The sequence below is a fragment of the Sinocyclocheilus grahami genome, unplaced genomic scaffold (genome assembly GCF_001515645.1).
Source record: "Sinocyclocheilus grahami isolate Dianchi unplaced genomic scaffold, SAMN03320097.WGS_v1.1 scaffold181.1, whole genome shotgun sequence".
NCBI lineage: Eukaryota > Metazoa > Chordata > Actinopteri > Cypriniformes > Cyprinidae > Sinocyclocheilus > Sinocyclocheilus grahami.
In genome coordinates, this window is record NW_015505360.1 from 1,720,975 (window position 1) to 1,741,302 (window position 20,328).

At 37.2% G+C, this 20,328-nt stretch overlaps 1 protein-coding gene across 1 annotated transcript in view; it reads right to left on the minus strand.

Annotated features, from left to right (window-relative positions):
- LOC107594345 (type II inositol 3,4-bisphosphate 4-phosphatase-like) overlaps positions 1-20,328 on the minus strand; it is a 117,705-nt gene that overhangs the window by 8,243 nt on the left and 89,134 nt on the right. Inside the window, exons 11-16 of the mRNA XM_016284357.1 lie at positions 17,107-17,376; positions 15,647-15,727; positions 13,584-13,853; positions 9,514-9,652; positions 4,318-4,508; positions 3,961-4,104 (exon numbers count right to left, since the gene is read on the minus strand). Of these exons, the coding sequence (XP_016139843.1) occupies positions 3,961-4,104; positions 4,318-4,508; positions 9,514-9,652; positions 13,584-13,853; positions 15,647-15,727; positions 17,107-17,376 (1,095 nt within the window). The remainder of the gene's footprint in view (positions 1-3,960; positions 4,105-4,317; positions 4,509-9,513; positions 9,653-13,583; positions 13,854-15,646; positions 15,728-17,106; positions 17,377-20,328) is intronic.

The following is a 20,328-nucleotide window of genomic DNA, read 5'->3' on the forward strand; positions in this document are numbered from 1 at the left end:
CATTTTATTAACCAATTTGCTGCTGACCTTCGGTGATCCAATTCTAATAAGCAAAAATTAAGATAAACGAATTAAGAAAAAACACAAGATAAACTAACATTTCTTCTTCTTCTTTTATTGCTGAAGAGTGTTAAACTTTCCTCTTCTGTGTTCTACTGTACAGACGTGATTTACATTTTCTTCAGCCTGAGGCTTTTGGTGTGAAAGGGCTTTTATATTTGCCAAAAATAGAATAATAAAAAAAACTTTTTATATTAAAAGCAAACAAGCAAGCCCAGCCCAGATTTAAAAAGTAACACAAAAGTAACGTAACACATTACTTTCAATAAAAAGTAACTAAGTAACGTAATTAGTTACTTTTTTTTAGGAAGTAACGCAATATTGTAATGCATTACTTTTAAAAGTAACTTTCCCCAACACTGGGCATGAAGTGCACAACTTTCAGAAGTTGGTCTAAAAAAAACTAAATCGGTCGACTGAAGGAACTTTTTTTTAGTGTTAAATTCATTCAAGACCTCATTCTTCTTACTTTTGTTTTCAGAAACAACTAAACGTGTGATAAATGTAGACTTCAGTATAAAAACATTTTCCTGATTTGATTTAAATCTCTTTATCAGCCCATTATCAAAGGCTTGCTATATATATATATATATATATATATACTGTATATATATATATATATATATATACAGTATACACACACACACTACTAACTACACTAAGATTTTTTAATGTTTTTATAAGTTCATCAAGGCTGCATTTATTTGATCAAAAATACAGTGAAAAATCTTGTTACATTTTTGATTACTTTTTGATAAATGTCCAATTATAATAAAATTACTTTCTTTAAATCTATTTATTGGATTTTTACAGTTAGGTAAACCCATCCTTCCCGAAGGAGGTTTCGGAAGCACTTACACATATGAACAACCGTCTAGGAGCATATGGAAGATTGGAGGTGATTGTAACCCTCTTGGAAAATAGCAGGAAGTCTGCCAGGGAAACACGGGCTCTGAGGCTATACCGTGGACAATACACATATGGGATCCACTTAGGTCTCTACATATGGAATCCAGCCCTCAACCGGTTCTCACGGATTCATAGAGTGAGGGCCTGGTGCCGGAAGCTCCGCCACGTCTGGCTACTGAGGGGACAGAGGAGCTCGACAGGGTCTACAATATGGACTCTCTGGAGCGGTTTTAGCAAGCCGACCAGAAGCCGGGGCCTCTCAGTGCTTCTACCCGTTTGAGGTGAGAACCCAGGAGGATACCGGCTCCACACAAAGGCTATAGAATCTAGCGAACGTGTTGGGGGTCACCCAGCCTGCAGCTCTACAAATATCTGCCAGCGAGGCGCCACGAGGGGGATGTAACACTTCTGGTAGAGTGAGCAAGGGTGGAGGGAGACAGCCTTCGCTCCAACACTTGCTGCAGAAAGGACATTTCCAGGGGTATTCTCGGTGAGAAGAGCACCATTTGATGAACAGGTTCCACTTCAAGGCATAAGTGTGTCTCGTAGACGGTGCTCTCGCCGAAGTGATGGTGTCAACTACCTAAAAATATTTTTAATGACTTATAAGTACATATTACATTCCTATGATGAAAGACACCAAATTGCAATAAATAGGATATATTTATTTTTAAAGGTCCACTGAAGTGCCTTGAAATGTGCAGCGTTCAATGTGTTGACGAAATTTTAAACTTTACAAAATGAAACTAGACTAATTTCACCCCAATGGAAAGCAGATTTACACTGTCTGAACGGTTCCATATCCCCTATACAGTGCACCTTCACCATATAGACCATATAACAGTAATTCTGTGAACAAGTGACCAATTTCAGCCGGAGCTTCAGCCTCTATTTATAGTGTAGGAGGCGGGGCGCTTCAGATTCTAGAGAGCATTTGATTGGACAGGAAATCTGATGAGAAGCTGAAGTGCAGGTTGATGTCATCAAAATCGCTGATCCACATCAGTGGAAGTGAGAGACTGTAAGTTTTGAATGCTTACAGTCGTAGTCAGAATTATTGGCACCCTTGGTAAACTATGATCAAAAAAGGCTGTGGAAATAAATCTGCACTGTTAATCCTATCCATCTTTTATTTAAAAAAATGTACAAAAATCTAACCTTTCATAGAAGAATAAGAATTGAAAATCTCATTATGAAATAAATGTTTTTCTCTAATACACGTTGGCCACAATTAATGGAACCCTTTTATTCAATACTTTTTGCATCATCCTTTTGCCAAGAGAACAGTTCTGAGTCTTCACCTATAATGTCTGATGAGTTTAGAGAACATCTGACAGGAGATCAGAGACCATTCCTTCATACAGAATCTTTCCAGATCCTTCAGATTCCCAGCTGCTCCTCTTCAGTTCACCTCAATCATCTTCTACAGGGTTCAGCTCAGGGGACTGGAATGGCCATGGCAGAATATTCCTTTTGTGCTCAGTGACCCATTTCTGTTTTGATTTTGGATCATTGTCCTGTAGTAAGATCCAAGCGTGGCCTATTATAAGATTTCTAGCATGGACAGTCAGTTTTGAATTTTTTATCTGTTGTTATTCGATAGAAAAATACACCAACAACATTAAAGATGCAGCAGTATATTTCATTGTACACAAGGGGTACTCTTTTACTCCTGTGTGCACCAAACATATCTTGAGTGTTTGCTGCTAAAAAGCTCTTTTTTTGTTTTGTTTAATCTGACCATAGAACCCAGTCCTGTTTTGCTGTAGTTTGTTTTTGGATGAGAGCATTTTCTTTTCTTGATTTTTTCCGTGAAAGCCTCCCGAACAACATGTGGTGATGTCAGAGCTGTTTGGCATTTTTAACTCATTTCTGCTATTCTGCAGCTGTGACCCTTTGAGAGCCTTTAGCTACTCAAACTCTCCTCCTCACTGTGCATTAGGTCGATCTAGACACACGCTCTCTTCCAGGCAGGAATGGGAATTTTCAATGCTCTAGCTCTTTTCTTAAAGCCACTTTCTAATTTGTGAAGCTCGATTATCTGTTGCTGCACATCAGAACTATATTCTTTGGTTTTACTCATCGTGATGGAAGATTAAGGGAATTTGGCCTTTGTTTTCCCTCATATTTATATTCCTGTGAAACAGGAATGGCTGGATAATTTCATGTTCATAATCACACTGGTGTGCTAAAAAGGGTAATTATGAATGGAATATACTTCAGAGATATTTTACTCATAAGAAATTCTAAGGGTACCAATAATTGTGGCCATTGTGCGTAAGAGAAAATAATATAATGTTGACACAATATAAAGTACTTGCTCTGGCCCTTGTTTTAAATGATTTTGTTCCGTCGTTGTGCTTCTTGTTGTCGTCTGTTGCTGTTGTACAAGCACGATGTAGTGGTTGGTCGGGGTGGAATTAGCCCCGCCCCTCCTCCACTGTGATTGGTTAGCTGTCTAAAAAGTGACAGTGATGAGCTCTGCGTTTTACCCAAAGATGAACATTCTTCAACTCTCGGCACCGAGAAAAACCGCCAATTTTGCCTTTTTTTTGTTGGAGCACACCAGCTTACTGATAAACTTGAGGCTAACGTATTCATACAAAAGGCCCAAAAACTTCCAATTTGATTTCAAGTGGACTTCCAACAATAATATGGACTTAAAAAATATCTTCCAAAAGTAATATACACACTGAAACAATTTGGTGTAGAAACCATTTGCAGTAAATTTTACAATTAATTAGAAAGAAGTGGCAAGTCACATGTGAAATTTTTAAGTACATAAACATACTCCAAAAATCGTTGTTTTATTAAAAACTTTGAAATGTTTTTATTACTTTTATTCTAGAATTGTATTTTAACGTTAGGCTTATGTTTGCTAAGCAATGTAGAAACTTGGCAATTCATATGAAATGTGTGGTCATATGTGCATGCTTCTCTTAAAATAGTTGTTTTTGTTGCATTTAGCAGGTTATTTTGGTGTGATTGCACATCTGATGGCGGAAACTCACTGTAAGTACTCAGCAGGCTCTCAAACTGGGCCACCAGCCCGACGGCGTGCAGCTGTCTGAGAAAGCCCTTATCTTCCAAACCTGCGTATAATCGCATGACAAATCCACATGCCAGCGCAGCCAGCTGCGGATACACAACATATATATCTTCACCAATAAGATGTGAAGCATAAACATAAACAAGCTTCTCGACAAATTCCATCAATGCTGAGTGTTTGATTTAAACACAGTTTGGAATCTGTAGTCTAGTTTTCCATCAAAGTTAGAACACAAAACTCTTTTTTCAACACAAGGTCAGATCGTGTGTCTCTGAAATGAGGAGTGTTTGGCCACTCACTGCCTGGCTGAGGACAGCGTCCCGTCTCTGCTGCAGCTGCAGGCCCTGTGCCGTGCTGCACACCGCCTCCTGGAGCAGGACGAAGCTCACGGAGCGCCTGGCTCTCTCCGCCACTTCTGCCACACACTCCTTCAATGACTGAATCAGGACGCCGAGCTGATCCTGCCAAACTGTAGCTGTCAGGGGAGGATCTGAGGAAAAACAGGACAAATGTGAGCCGCTTTTCCAGTAATGAGTTTTCCGAACCATTTGAGAGACCTGTTTTCCACAAGTACACAGATGGTCAGTATTTATAAAATAATGAAACTGGATATTTGAGATCGCATAATAGCTATAGAGAGCAGCAGGGATGATTTATTAACACTTCCATCCTTCTGACATCAATGTGCTTTTGGATAAATGTCTGAAATAAGGTCCGTGGTGAACACAAGTCAAGATATTTTCATGTTTTATTTAACATTTTACAGTCCTGTGCCTTCCACAGACAATACAAATACATATAAATACATTTAGACCACTTAACTTAGTGATTGATTGCTATCGGGATGTGAAGAGACTTTCAACCAGCATAACTGTTACGCCCTGACTAGAGTAAAATTTACAATGCAGTTGGGAAATTTAGCTTCAGGAGCCGTCAGAGCCAAAATAAACAAAAACCAACAAATTATTATATACCTCTAACTGCCCTAGATGTTCTGGCGATAGAATTTATAAAATTTGTGTTAATTTGTGAAGATTATCATGAGGAACAAAACGGATAAATCCTATTGGATATTGGAACCAGGGTGATGCTAACTTCAGGATTAGCCTACAACAATACAATCATCACTGCAGCGCTCTATTGGCTAGAGAAACAGCACGTTTTAACATGAAAGGTCACTGATATAAGTGTTTATATTTAAAACAATATGCATGAATATTATTATGAGTCGCTCACAATCAGAGCAGGAATGTGCATTAAGCGAATAGGGTCCATTTGGATGTAGGCTTTAAAATCAGACCAAAATGATGCAAAACATGGAAAATGAACAGTTCTGGTTTCTTCAGCAGAAGTCGGCACAAGCCATGTTTACACTTGCTGTAAGTAAACCTGAATTTAATGTAGCAGTCATTTGTTCATTCTTTGTGCAGTTATGTTCAGGTTTTTTGAGGATGATGGCATGTCACAACCAGTCTATGTTGCCTTTTATCTAATCTGACTCTCTTGCTCCAAGTGACAGATGAAACACACAAAAAAACACAAGTATTTGCATTTCCTTTTGATGAAAGTTAATAAGCCTGTTTATTTATGCATGCATGACCTCATGGTTAGTTGCATTATATTATTTGCATTTAGCATTATGTTTAACCCTGCTAGGTAAAGCTAAGGATTTAATGGAATAATGAAGTTATAAAAGTTTTTCAATCTTCAATTAATAAAGTTTCAATCTACTATTCTACTATAATCTACTATTATAAAAATGGCAGAGTTTGTTTTTGAGTGCTGTATAAAGGAATTAAAAAGGATACCGCTCTCTCCTATATAAAGCAGCCCACCCGCTGGTAAGATCAAGAAAGCAGATCAAGCATTAGAATAAGCTGTGTTCAATTCTTGAGGCCTGCACGAGTCTGTTTTCTAAACTACAGACTAAGACAACTACAACTCTTATCAAAGTCCTGAGAGCTGGGACACAGAATTAAAGAATTAGCCGATATGACCTTTGGGGCACTAGAGACCAAGTCTCGGCTTCTTTGTCCAAACATGGTCTGAGAAATATATAAGAACAACAATGGTTTTGCTCCATCAACAAAAATAGCTCCAAAACACATGAAGTAATACACAAGCAATACACAGTAGTGGAGTTTCATTAATGAGTCAATGTTTTTGAACGGATCTCTTGAACAAATGATTCAATGATATACTAATCAAGACAGCTACATGCGTTGTTCTTGAACTAATTAATGCTTTTGAAAAAAATTGCTAAACAAATGATTAATTGACTCATTTGTAAAGACAGTCACATGCTTTGCTCCTGAATTAATTAATGTTTTTGAAGGAATTGTTTGAAGAAACAATTAAATGACAGTCACTTGCTTTGTTCCTGACTGAATCAGTGTTGTTGAATGAATTGGTTGAACAAACAATTCAACTTCCCCTTTAAAAGACAGTCACTTAATTTGCTGCTGAATTAATTCATATTTGTGAACGAATCGGTTGAACAAATGATACAATGATTTCACTCATAATAGCAGCCCTTTGTTTCACTCCTGACTGAATCAGTGCTTTTGAATGAATAGCTTGAATGACAAATTCAATGAGTCCAAAATAGATTTTTTTTAAACAAATTGGTTGAAAAAAAAATGATACAACAACTCACTCATAAAGACAGTCACTTGCTTAATTTCTAACGGAATCAAAGTTTTTGGATGAATCAGTTGAACGAAGAATTCAATGACTTACTCAAACAAATAATTCAGAGACTTTCTCATAAAGACAGTCACTTAATTTGTTTCCACGAATCGGTTGAACAAATGATACAATGATTTCACTCATAATAGCAGCCCTTTGTTTCACTCCTGACTGAATCAGTGCTTTTGAATGAATTGCTTGAATGACAAATTCAATGAGTCCAAAACATTTATACAAATTTGTTGAAAAAAAATGATACAACAACTCACTCATAAAGACAGTCACTTGCTTAATTTCTAACTGAATCAAAGTTTTTGGATGAATCAGTTGAACGAAGGATTCAATGACTTACTCAAACAAATAATTCAGAGACTTTCTCATAAAGACAGTCACTTAATTTGTTTCTGAATGAATCAAAGTTTGTAAACAAACTGGTTGAACAAATGATTCAATAATTCACTTCATCCCTAAATTAGTGAGAGTGTTTAAACAAACCAGTTGAACGAACAATTTAATGATTTATTTGTAATATTTTGACATATTTTGTGGTTTTCACATTTTTTACCACATCACTAATCACAGAAAATATAATTGATACATTATCTATTTATATAAATTTACATTATATGTATAATTTTAATAATCACTGTAAAAGTATTTAATAAACTTGTTCAGGCACCTGCCATTTTCCTCATAAAAATCATTCTAAATGTCAGATGCAGCTGTCCTGCTGAAATTTCACATGAACTAGCTTGTTATCTTTGCCATTTGTCATTCAGCTCTGTGAATCGCAATAAATCATTTGTTGTTTTAGACAAAAGTGCATGAGAAAAGCACTTTAATCTTTAATCCATAGACTGAATCTGCCTGGCTCCTTTCATTGTGCCTCCGTGTTTTGCAACAAGCTCTGCGTTTGAATGTGTTTTGCATTAGTCACCAGATTTTTGGCACTATTATCCTCATTTGAATTGAGTGGCTTTTTTCAATTTCATGGAAACATTCATTTAAAGAGTCATGTTCAGTAGTTTGGTTCCCACCCAGGGTGTATTCACACTGATGATCAGAATTCCCAAGTTTATTAAATTCCTTATTTTTTTATGTGCATGACACGAGACATCAACCTGAACCGGTCTGACATCATTTCATCACGACTTTGAATGACAGCTGATTTCATGTGTTATGTGAAGTATTTGCACAGACACAATAACGTTTTGTACAATATGTTGCATGTAATGCTGACACTATTGCACAAAATGTAAACACTTATGACTTTGAGTTCTTCAAAGACGCAATCTTGTGTGAGAAAACATTAGCATTAGCACACATTTGCATTCTTGTTAACAAATGATTTAGTACTTTTGCAACATTAAAACTTTGAAACTGCTGCGGTGAAAATATATTAGTAAGCGGACAATATTTACAAAATCCGTAATAAAGAATCAATAACCAATTGCTTTAACATGACATGAAGGCTTAACCTTTTTGCTGAGAATTCCAACTTTTATGTTTTAAGTTTGATATTCAAAATTATGAATTTACAAAATTGTCAGAAATGAAGTATAATATGAGCTCAGCATAAAAAAAGCATCACTGACATTCAGTAAATTCATTATACAGTGAACTGCAACAAGATTAACCACAGCATGTAGTTGGTGTCCACATGGTGGCAGCATTGGCTGTATTAAAAACTGTATTGAGGTTTTGCACTCTTCTACTGCTTGTCATTGGTTGTGTAGGTTTTTCAGTTTAACAGCACTGAGTGTCAGAAGTTGCCTTTAACTATTCCGTTCTGACAGAAGATTCATGGATGGTGCTAATATTCATCTCTCAACTGACATGTCTCACATGTGCTCGAGAAACAAAAAAGAAAAAGGCATGGGTTGTTATTAAAGCGTGCAAAAAAAGCGCACAACCAGTATATGTGTAGTGAAAAATTGTCACAGAGAACATCTCGAGTGAAGTGGAAAATTAGAAACTTTTCTAGGATGCCTAAAGTTGGCGACACGTGTGGAATATTATTATTAAAATTAGGAGGAACAAAATGACGATATATCTGAACATTTTTGTGCACTATTCTCTACTTAAGACTTTTTTTTAAATTACAAAATTCAGTAAAACTTGAAACCTTTATGTACAATGCATTATAAAGGTATTCATAATGTAAGCTGTAATGCAATATATATACATAACCATAAATAATTCTAACCAACATTAAAATGCATTATTACATTTGGTGTTACATCGGAAACAGATTGTTTGTCGTATTTTAATGCATTTTATTTTATTAAGGTGTAGCAATGAATATATAAGTATTAAAATGTATTATAACTGTGGTTACAATTATTAATAGGATCAAACAATGCACTGTAAGGTGCATTACAAGGCATATTTAATGCATTACAATATTTTTAATAATGCATTATATATACAGGCTTCAAGTACTGTAAAGTGTTAACCAAAATTCAAATGATAAATCACATTTAATTTCAAATCCTCATAATCGGAAGCAAAAAAAGAAAAGAAAAGTCATTTTCATAATCAATCCAGAACAACGTCATAATTAATTAAATCAAAAGCATGATAATGAAATGATACAAATGATACGTTTTTCTTTTTTTCCACTGTTTATGCTTCACCATAAAAGGAAATGAAATCACCTTTAGGCAGTTAATTGATCATCCAAGCAGCTGTTTGATGCATATTTGATGTATTATTTTAGCATTTAAGCATTGGACGGTTCGTTGCAGCTGCAGTCTTAAGTTTTTATAGATCATTTGAACATTTCTAATCTTTGTCGTTTGCCGTACCGGGACTGTGTGAGGTGATGACGTCAGCGAGCATGTGGCTGGGTGCTGATTCCAGGTTGTTGTTGTCTTGCTCCTGTAGTTTATCCACCAGGGCGATGACACAGTTCAAACTCTTCGCCACACTGGCCCAGACCCTGTCCTAGAAGAGTCAAAGCAAACGTTAAAGGACCAGCACGTACATCGCAAAAACCTGACATGTAAATATGAGTTTATGGGCTAACCAGACACAGCTGTGATCAGCAATGAGTGTGCGAGTAACTTTTGTATTCTGCACAAACATGGAACAATAATAATTTGAGATTTGATCTTATTTGATTCATCGTTTCGGATGAACGGATGTAAAGATTTTAGGGGCAAAAGTTTTATATATATATTTCTGTCATGACAACTCTCGGAGGGATTGGCATGGTAATGCACATGTACATGACAATGTTAACGTATTTGGTCTTGGCGGAATAGATCTGCTGCTGCTGCTGCGGCAGAGCAAGTACCGAGACTTGCTACTGCCAATACATCCACAACATGCTGCTGTGAGCATGTAAGAAACATTGCTGCTGCTGCAAATATAACATACATGAAATAACCCCCATATAGCATACATGAATCACCTTGTAACAGATCTATACAAGTGGAGCTGGGGAAGGTGGAGCGTTTCTGAAGCAAGCTGCAACTGCTACGGCAAGCACTAGTCATATATTTGAATGTTGAGCAGAGAGCTCATTGGCTACCGATACAGGAGAGAACCAATCAGTTGTGCCATGTGATAATGATGTCATTAGGTCAGATTGAGTTAGACCTATCGGACTGCGCCATCTAGAGTTTCATGCCAGAACTCTGTATGTATATTAGGGATTGGAAGATTCCCCGATTCGCTTGGTGCATTGGGATAAAAAGTTAAGGATGCGATGCATCGGTTTAAAAAATGTGTATCGGCTACAAGCCGGCATTTGTATCTCGATGCATCGTTTCTAACATATTTGAATCAGTATTTGCATCGGCATACGATTTATTTATATATAATTACTAGTGGATGCACTATACTTTTATTACTTCAAAAGTGACCAATAATCTGTGATCTATGTATTTGTTTCTCAAACGCGTTCTCTCATCACCACTGCTGCGTGAATATGACGAATCACAACACCACGGAGACCACAGGAAAAGTCCAAAACCTGACTTGAAATAACCTAACAAATCAATCGGGGCTAAAGCGGTTCCATAAACGACAAATTAAATTCACACAATCTCACTAATTTGTGCACGCTAGTATCTTAATGTCGATCATGGATCAAATCGATCCACCATGGCAAACAGCGAATATTCGTGCTGTTTAATGCATTTGAGACGTTGTGTTTTCCTCAGTGCATAACTGACATGTCACAGGTATATTTTTCATCTGTAAATGTTAGAAAGTCATGCGAATATATCCATTTTGCTGTCAGGAGTGGGCGAGGCTAATGCGAGTGAACGAGCACTGCTGACGGCGCGCAATCGAATAGGAGCGCAATAATTCTGAGTAAAATATACATTTTGCTAAAATATTTGTTGTTAGACATTAAATGTGCCTTTTGTAGAGGGAATATTACATGACACGCTGATCCTTTAACAATGCATTGGTGCAAAAAACGCACACATTTTGGACAAATCTGCCACAAATATTTGGACAAATGTGCCACAAAAGTGCCACAAATACTGCCTAAACAAAATACTGATTTTGTGCACTTTATTCACTGTACCAACATTTTTAATTGGCCTTTGAACTTAGCTTTATTGCATGGCACAAAAAAAAAGTGTTACCTTGCCAAAGCACTGACAGAGTCCACTGATCTAATGGCGTTGTTGAGCGCTCCAAATCAAACTTTGCATGCAACAATCAGGCAGCAATTGACAGCACTCTGATCTAGTGGCATACAGGCATCGTCAGATTGACAGTACTCTAGCCCAATAATGTTGGGGGATCCAGTGGGGGCGGCAGTCATATTTCAGGGTGACCGTGCCACTCTTTATCACAACCCTGCTAAAAGTGCCAGTACGTGCGCTCATTGGCACCCCTTCAGCTGGTGGTGCCCTAGGCGACCACCTAGCTCGCCTATGCCTAGAAACAGCCTTGAAGGTAGCCTACAGCTGTCATAAAACCAGAGAGAGCCTTTCGGCTTGGCTAGAAACTGTATAAAAAAAAGAAAAGTAAAATAATAGCATTCCTATTGGTCAGTGTTAGAGGAACTCAGTTTAGTCTGATAGTTAACCTGCTTTAGACCAGGTTAGTTTCCCAGCATAAGTTGCCACGGTGACTGAAGTTGATCTATGTTAAATTTGCTTTATGGAACCAAATCATTTGACAATGAGTCCGAGTAACTGAAATAAGCCTGGCTTATTTGGTAAACTTGTTTTATGAAACAGGCCTTGAGGCATTAAAAGTGATCATATTTTTTCCATTGTATCGTATTGCATCGAATCGCATTGTGTTGAATCGAATCGAATCGAATTGAAATCGGATCACACTGCATCGTAATAGGGGTGAATCGTATCGCATTGCATCGGTAGCTGCTTCATATGTATGTTTAATGTATCGTATCGTTGGCTATGCATCGAGATGCGTATTGTATCGGCCTCAGTCATGAGATGCACATCCTTAATGTTTATATATATATATATATATATATATATATACACACATTTAGTCATTTAGTAGATGCTTTTATCCAAAGCGACTTACAAATGAGGACAATAAAAGCAGTCATATGTAATATATGAATATGTATAGAGACATAGAAAATACTATAAATAAATATATATAAATACACACTCACAATCATGAGCACATATGTAAAAATATTTATATTTAACAGATTAGCATTTAAAGGTTTCTTTATTTATTTTAGGAATCATTTAAATGTCATTATCTGAAGCTGTGCTCGACTCCTTTCCACAAGTTTCTTCAACAACCAAAAGATGACATGTGCCTTCTGGGGCCTTATTACAGAAACTTCATATCTTAAATCTTAAATTAAGATCTAGACGAGTTCAACAGAATGTATATAGTTCCTAATTGAAATTCGGCATGGTTACTAAGGATGTTTTTGTAATACGGCTCCTGATCTCATTTAAAACCAATGTAGAAGCTGCTCTCTGGACTAAAACAGCTGCTACACACACACACACACACACACACACACACAATCATACCACAGACCACAACTGTCAGATACAGTTCAACTTCAGCTCAGATTTCATATGCTGATGTTGTTAGTTAGCAAAAACAACATTTTTATTAAGAAATATTATCTTATTATTAGATAAGATGGTCTTCCTCTGCCTTACATTTAAAGCCAAAGCAGGAGGAAAACAATCGAGCGCATTTGATACTTTAAAAGTAAAATATCCTCGAAAGAGAGTGTGGGTTTGCTCTTTCTATTTTATTGTACAGAATCAATAATATGATGTTTAATTAAGTACTTACTGGATACTCCTACTACATTTATTCAAACTGATACAAAAGCAGCACTTCTATTGCCTGACAGAGTTAAAAGCAATATGAATATGAAACATTCTGACAGCAAAAATGACATACTTCAGCTATGAATATTGGGAAGATTCATCATCTTAATGTACAGCAAACATCAGGCATGGTTTCTCCTTCCCTCCTGTGAGTGGCGCTCAACGACACACAAGTTATTCTGGCATTGATTAGAGAGGCTTGTCTTATCTTGTCCTCTAATCCTCTCCTGTTAGCCACGCCAAGAGCTTGTAACACTCCAAAGAGAAAGGAAAAATTTAAATCGCATCATATGACCCCTTTAAAAAACATATATGCAAGCTTAGCCCAGGCGATACAAAAGTAACATATTGCATTACTCTCCATAAAAAGTAACTAAGAAATGCAGTTACTTTTTTATAGAGTAACGGAATATTGTAATGCATTACTTTTAAAAGTAACTTTTCCCAACACTGTTGGCTATCCACCAAAATGAGTTGAAAAATATCAGCAAATCTGAAAAAAAACAAAAACAAATCCAGTATTGTGCATTCCTACACCAAATGCATGAACACTCAGAAGTGAAAACACTTGCCCATTCCTCCTCGTCGTACTCCTTGTGGTGCGGGATGGAGTCGGAGCGGACTGGAGATGCTCGGCTTTCTTTCGGCGGCGTCTGAGAGCCGTCCACATTGTTACAGATGCTGTGCGGTTCCTCGGGGGCACTGGGGTGCGGGTCGGCCTCACGTGGGCTGGATGGAGCAGAAGTCTGACTTTTGCTGATGTATCCAGGACGGGCGGCATGCAGCGCCAGGAGGGCGCTCTTCACCAGCTCATCCTTCAGAGCGTGAACAAACTGCTTCGTCTGCAGACAGAGGAGAGGTTTGATAAGCCAGCGTTTAATAACCAACATTTCATTAAACTACAGCGCAGCATTAGAGTGTGTGACAAAGATTAAAGGGACGGGGATGAGAAGCGTATCAGAAAACTAATAAGCAGACAAGAGCAAACAGCGATGGCACAGTCGATAGAAAGAGAAGAGAACGCAGAAACACACACACACACACACACACACACACACACAAATACACACTCTTGAAGGCAATTACAGGAGCCAGACACCGCAGCTTAACATCCACAACTTATCACACTCTTGAGCCCCTAAATATGTGATTTGAGTTTGTGGTCATCCTTCAGGTTCTGTGGTAAAGTTTTCCACTAACAGATGCTAATAGTGGTTGCTGCGTGTGCTGAAGTCACTGGCTCAGTTGCTAACCTGATCCCTATCTCGCCTCTGGTCCTGAGGGATGATTGAACCTCTCAAGATCCTATCAAATATGTCCTAGCTCAAGCGCTGTCAGACTCTCTGAAGAGCTGCAGACACAAGCAGCACACGTGCAGAGTACGGAAGCCCGCTTCTGCCACTGAATAAAAAAGAAAAAAGATAGTGACTTTTTTTCATGGAATTGCGAGTTTATATCTTGCAATTCTGATCTCATAACAGGCAATTGCAAATTTATATCTCACAACTCTCAAAAGTCAGAATTGCAAGAAATAAACTCGCAATTGCAAGAAACAAAAAGTCAGAATTACGAGATTTAAACATATAATTGCAGAGAAAACAGTGCAAATTGTGAGATAAAAAGTCGCAATTACCTTTTTAATTTTTTATTCAGTGGCGGAAATGGGCTTCCATAGCAGAGAGACTGAAATTTTGCCCTGAATTTTTTTTTTTTTAAATTTTTGACCAAAATTTTGGTCAAACCGATTTTGCCCTGAGGCTTATTAATTTAACTTTTGATGTGAAACTGCCTTTAAAGTTGCCAAAAAATAAAACTTTTGGGTGATTTGTTATTAAAGGGGTCATATGACATTGCTAAAAAGAACATTATTTGGTGTATTTGGTGTAATGCAATGTGTTTATGTGGTTTAAGGTTAAAAAAACACATTATTTTCCATATAATGTACATTATTGTTTCTCCTCTATGCCCCACCTTTCTGAAACACGTCGACTTTTTCAAAGTTCATCGGTCTGAAAAAGCGAGGTATGCTCTGATTGGCCAGCTATCCAGTGCGTTGTGATTGGCCGAATGCCTCAAGCGTGTGACGGAAATGTTACGCCCCTCACCATACTGTGATGCCGTCTCCCAGCAGGACGAGACAAAACCATTAAAACCCATTATAAACGAGGGATTTGTTGCATCCAGTGGGGACATAATTAACGAGCCGTTTTAGGTAGGCGTGGTTGACTCTTAACTTTTATAAAGAATATCTCTTTGGATTTGAGACTTTAGTCTTTGCAACTTTACAGATCTTCTTTATGCACCAAGAGCTTGTAACACTCCAAAGAGAAAGGAAAAATTTAAATCGCATCATATGACCCCTTTAAAAAACATATATGCAAGCTTAGCCCAGGCGATACAAAAGTAACATATTGCATTACTCTCCATAAAAAGTAACTAAGAAATGCAGTTACTATTTTATAGAGTAACGGAATATTGTAATGCATTACTTTTAAAAGTAACTTTTCCCAACACTGTTGGCTATCCACCAAAATGAGTTGAAAAATATCAGCAAATCTGGAAAAAAAACAAAACAAATCCAGTATTGTGCATCCCTACACCAAATGCATGAACACTCAGAAGTGAAAACACTTGCCCATTCCTCCTCGTCGTACTCCTTGTGGTGCGGGATGGAGTCGGAGCGGACTGGAGATGCTCGGCTTTCTTTCGGCGGCGTCTGAGAGCAATTACCTTTTTAATTTTTTATTCAGTGGCGGAAATGGGCTTCCATAGCAGAGAGACTGAAATTTTGCCCTGAATTTTTTTTTTTTTAAATTTTTGACCAAAATTTTGGTCAAACCGATTTTGCCCTGAGGCTTATTAATTTAACTTTTGATGTGAAACTGCCTTTAAAGTTGCCAAAAAATAAAACTTTTGGGTGATTTGTTATTAAAGGGGTCATATGACATTGCTAAAAAGAACATTATTTGGTGTATTTGGTGTAATGCAATGTGTTTATGTGGTTTAAGGTTAAAAAAACACATTATTTTCCATATAATGTACATTATTGTTTCTCCTCTATGCCCCACCTTTCTGAAACACGTCGACTTTTTCAAAGTTCATCGGTCTGAAAAAGCGAGGTATGCTCTGATTGGCCAGCTATCCAGTGCGTTGTGATTGGCCGAATGCCTCAAGCGTGTGACGGAAATGTTACGCCCCTCACCATACTGTGATGCCGTCTCCCAGCAGGACGAGACAAAACCATTAAAACCCATTATAAACGAGGGATTTGTTGCATCCAGTGGGGACATAATTACAGATTATAATGACTTATACTGTCTTTTTACGCGTTGCGTATCGCGCTGCGTAAACATAAAACCATGTCTGCATTTGTGATCGGAGAAATGACAAACAACAAGTGCTACTCTACACTGCCCAAAACTCACGTTTGAATCATCAGTGGCAAATTATTTAAACATTAAAAACGTACTTACAGGCTGTGAGTCAGAAGCGTCAGACTGTCCTTGCACAGTTGGAACTGCCCAACTTTATAGAAACAGCCTTTGTGCCACAGACACATTGTAGTTAAAGTTACGCCGCCTTTTTTTTGTGTGAACATTTGGGCGGCGTTATGCAAATCTTCCCACATCGTGACGTAGACATGTGGGGGCGTGTTAGAACGAGACGTTTTAGGTAGGAGTGGTTGACTCTTAACTTTTATAAAGAATATCTCTTTGGATTTGAGACTTTAGTCTTTGCAACTTTACAGATCTTCTTTATGCACCAAGAGCTTGTAACACTCCAAAGAGAAAGGAAAAATTTAAATCGCATCATATGACCCCTTTAAAAAACATATATGCAAGCTTAGCCCAGGCGATACAAAAGTAACATATTGCATTACTCTCCATAAAAAGTAACTAAGAAATGCAGTTACTTTTTTATAGAGTAACGGAATATTGTAATGCATTACTTTTAAAAGTAACTTTTCCCAACACTGTTGGCTATCCACCAAAATGAGTTGAAAAATATCAGCAAATCTGAAAAAAAACAAAAACAAATCCAGTATTGTGCATTCCTACACCAAATGCATGAACACTCAGAAGTGAAAACACTTGCCCATTCCTCCTCGTCGTACTCCTTGTGGTGCGGGATGGAGTCGGAGCGGACTGGAGATGCTCGGCTTTCTTTCGGCGGCGTCTGAGAGCCGTCCACATTGTTACAGATGCTGTGCGGTTCCTCGGGGGCACTGGGGTGCGGGTCGGCCTCACGTGGGCTGGATGGAGCAGAAGTCTGACTTTTGCTGATGTATCCAGGACGGGCGGCATGCAGCGCCAGGAGGGCGCTCTTCACCAGCTCATCCTTCAGAGCGTGAACAAACTGCTTCGTCTGCAGACAGAGGAGAGGTTTGATAAGCCAGCGTTTAATAACCAACATTTCATTAAACTACAGCACAGCATTAGAGTGTGTGACAAAGATTACAGGGACGGGGATGAGAAGCGTATCAGAAAACTAATAAGCAGACAAGAGCAAACAGCGATGGCACAGTCGATAGAAAGAGAAGAGAACGCAGAAGAAAGAGAAAAAAGACACAAAAGACATGCTGGTTCTTCTGAAACAACAACAACAACAACATACATTCAAGGACAGGACAGCCTCATTCATATTCGTAGGTATTTGTACATATGTATATTTTTGTATGTTTGGAGAAACTCTTGAAGTAGGTCCAAAAGTCTAATTTCACATTAAAAATCTCATCGTGAGAATCATGACTAAATGAGTTATAAATTTGAGCTGAGAAATAACTTTTTAATGTCAAATTTATTTATAAATGAAATCAAGATGGGACTAATAAAATTAGCATTATTTGTAACTGAATTTAATTATCAAAACTTAATAAATGTAAAACTGCTGCAATGTAAAATTGTTTTACTAATTAGTTTGTGTGCTGTTTCCGTTTGTTGAAGGCTTAGAAACTAATGACTGTCACATTAGGGAAATTAATTGCATTAAATAATGGTTTTAAACATACTTAATTAATTATTCCATGAACCTCAAAAGTCTTGAACATCTCTAGTTCAAGTGGACAAATGGACAAAAATATATATATTTTAAATAAAACTTTTAAAATGGCTGTTTGGTTAATGCGATTTAAAATAAAATAAAATAAGTTATACATGTTCTAAAAGATATAAATATATATGTATAATATATATGGAACTATATAGTTCCAAAACATTATAATAATATCTAAATAAAATAAAAAATATAAATATATAAAATAACTAATTCAAATGTATAGTTCTAAAAGATTTTGGAGTTACAACTGCTATTTGGTCAAAATGATAGTTCTAAAAAATAAAATAAAATAATGATTTTGACTCAATTTCTCAAACTGCTGTTTGGTTAATATGGTAGTGTAGTAAAGTAAAGTAAAGTAAAGTAAAGTTAAAAGTCAATTAAGTTGATTAAAAATGTTTTAGAACTATATAGCTGCAATTGCTGTTTGGTCAAAATGCTAGTTCTAAAAATAAAATAAAATAATAAACTAAACTAAACTAAACTAAACTAAACTAAAAAATAAAAAACAAAAAATAAAATAAAATAAAATAAAATAAAACAGTCGCAGATGGTGTGTGTAGTGTTGTACAGATCTAATGCAAGACCAACACGCACCCACACAAACACTGGCTCACGGCTGGAGATTTCTATCAGCAGAAGCGTCTGATTCAGCGAGTGATCACGCGGCGGCCGACACACTGCTAATCAAGGAGGTGAAGAGAGGCGGCAGAGAGAATTAAGCAATGAAGGCGGCTGATTGGCCATATTTCGCCGTGGCAGAAGCTACTGGTTCAGGAAACAGTCCTCATCCTCCATAAAATGCACAGCACACATCTGAATATTTGGGCTGAACTGTTCTGGAACAGTGTTGTAAATACAACTTAACCACTGATTTCTAGTTGTACTAGAACAAAGTAGTTTCGCTTTCAAAATGAAACACACAGCGACTCCACAACATGGCAGAGGCGGCAACAGCAAGAATTAAAGTTACGCCGCCTTAAACTAAACTAAACTAAACTAAACTAAACTAAACTAAACTAAACTAAACTAAACTAAACTAAACTAAACTAAACTAAACTAAACTAAACTAAACTAAACTAAACTAAACTAAACTAAACTAAACTAAAAAATAAAAAACAAAAAATAAAAAACAAAAAATAAAATAAAATAAAACAGTCGCAGATGGTGTGTGTAGTGTTGTACAGATCTAATGCAAGACCAACACGCACCCACACAAACACTGGCTCACGGCTGGAGATTTCTATCAGCAGAAGCGTCTGATTCAGCGAGTGATCACGCGGCGGCCGACACACTGCTAATCAAGGAGGTGAAGAGAGGCGGCAGAGAGAATTAAGCAATGAAGGCGGCTGATTGGCCATATTTCGCCGTGGCAGAATCTCTGTGTCACAGATTGCACACTGACGGCAGCAGATGTAATTCATTAATTACACACATAAAACATGAAGGCCTCCAAACGAGATGCTCAGCCTGGTGGCTTCTGTTGGCTTTGGCAGAGGGGAACGTGGCAGACCGATAGCCGTTTGTCAAACAGCCTTGATGTCTATTGACCAGTTTCATGCCAAGTTTTGGTGGTCAGAGTGAACGGGACGACACGGTTAATGACTTGCACACGCTGCGTTTGTTGATGTAAAACCTGGTGTTGTCTACAAAAACACAGAGCACATTCACTGCTTTACGATTCAGCATGCAATTCATTTCCAGGATTTATTTGAAAGGTTTTTGGTCAAGGTAACATGGTAATACCCTTTTTTAAGGCCCGGAACTACGGTATATGAATATAGTAATGGTACAGTACAGTAATATACATCAAAGCACCAGGGTATTATCATCTGACTCAGTAGAAGCGTAGTACTTTTGTCTGCCACAGACAGCAAATGTTAGTGACTGGCAGCAACACTAGCCATCATTTCTCTCAGTGATTCAGCAGCAGCTTCAGAATCTGAATAAACTGAGTGTGACAGTAATGTATTTCATTAGAAGATATTTGAGCTATTTGCCTTTAAAGCATGAACATTTGCAGGACTATTAATAGACGCACTATTCTGCCTCATTTTACATTTATGTTACCAAACCAGCGTCTTGAAGATTAATACTTTATTTAAATTTTACTTCTGCTTTAAAACTTTATGCAATTCCAGACTGACTCAGGTATTCAAGGACACTGGCTAAAATTCCTTTCAAATAAAAACACCTCACACCCAGTTATTATCGTAAAAAAAAAAAAAGTATATATATATATATATATTTATATATAAAAAT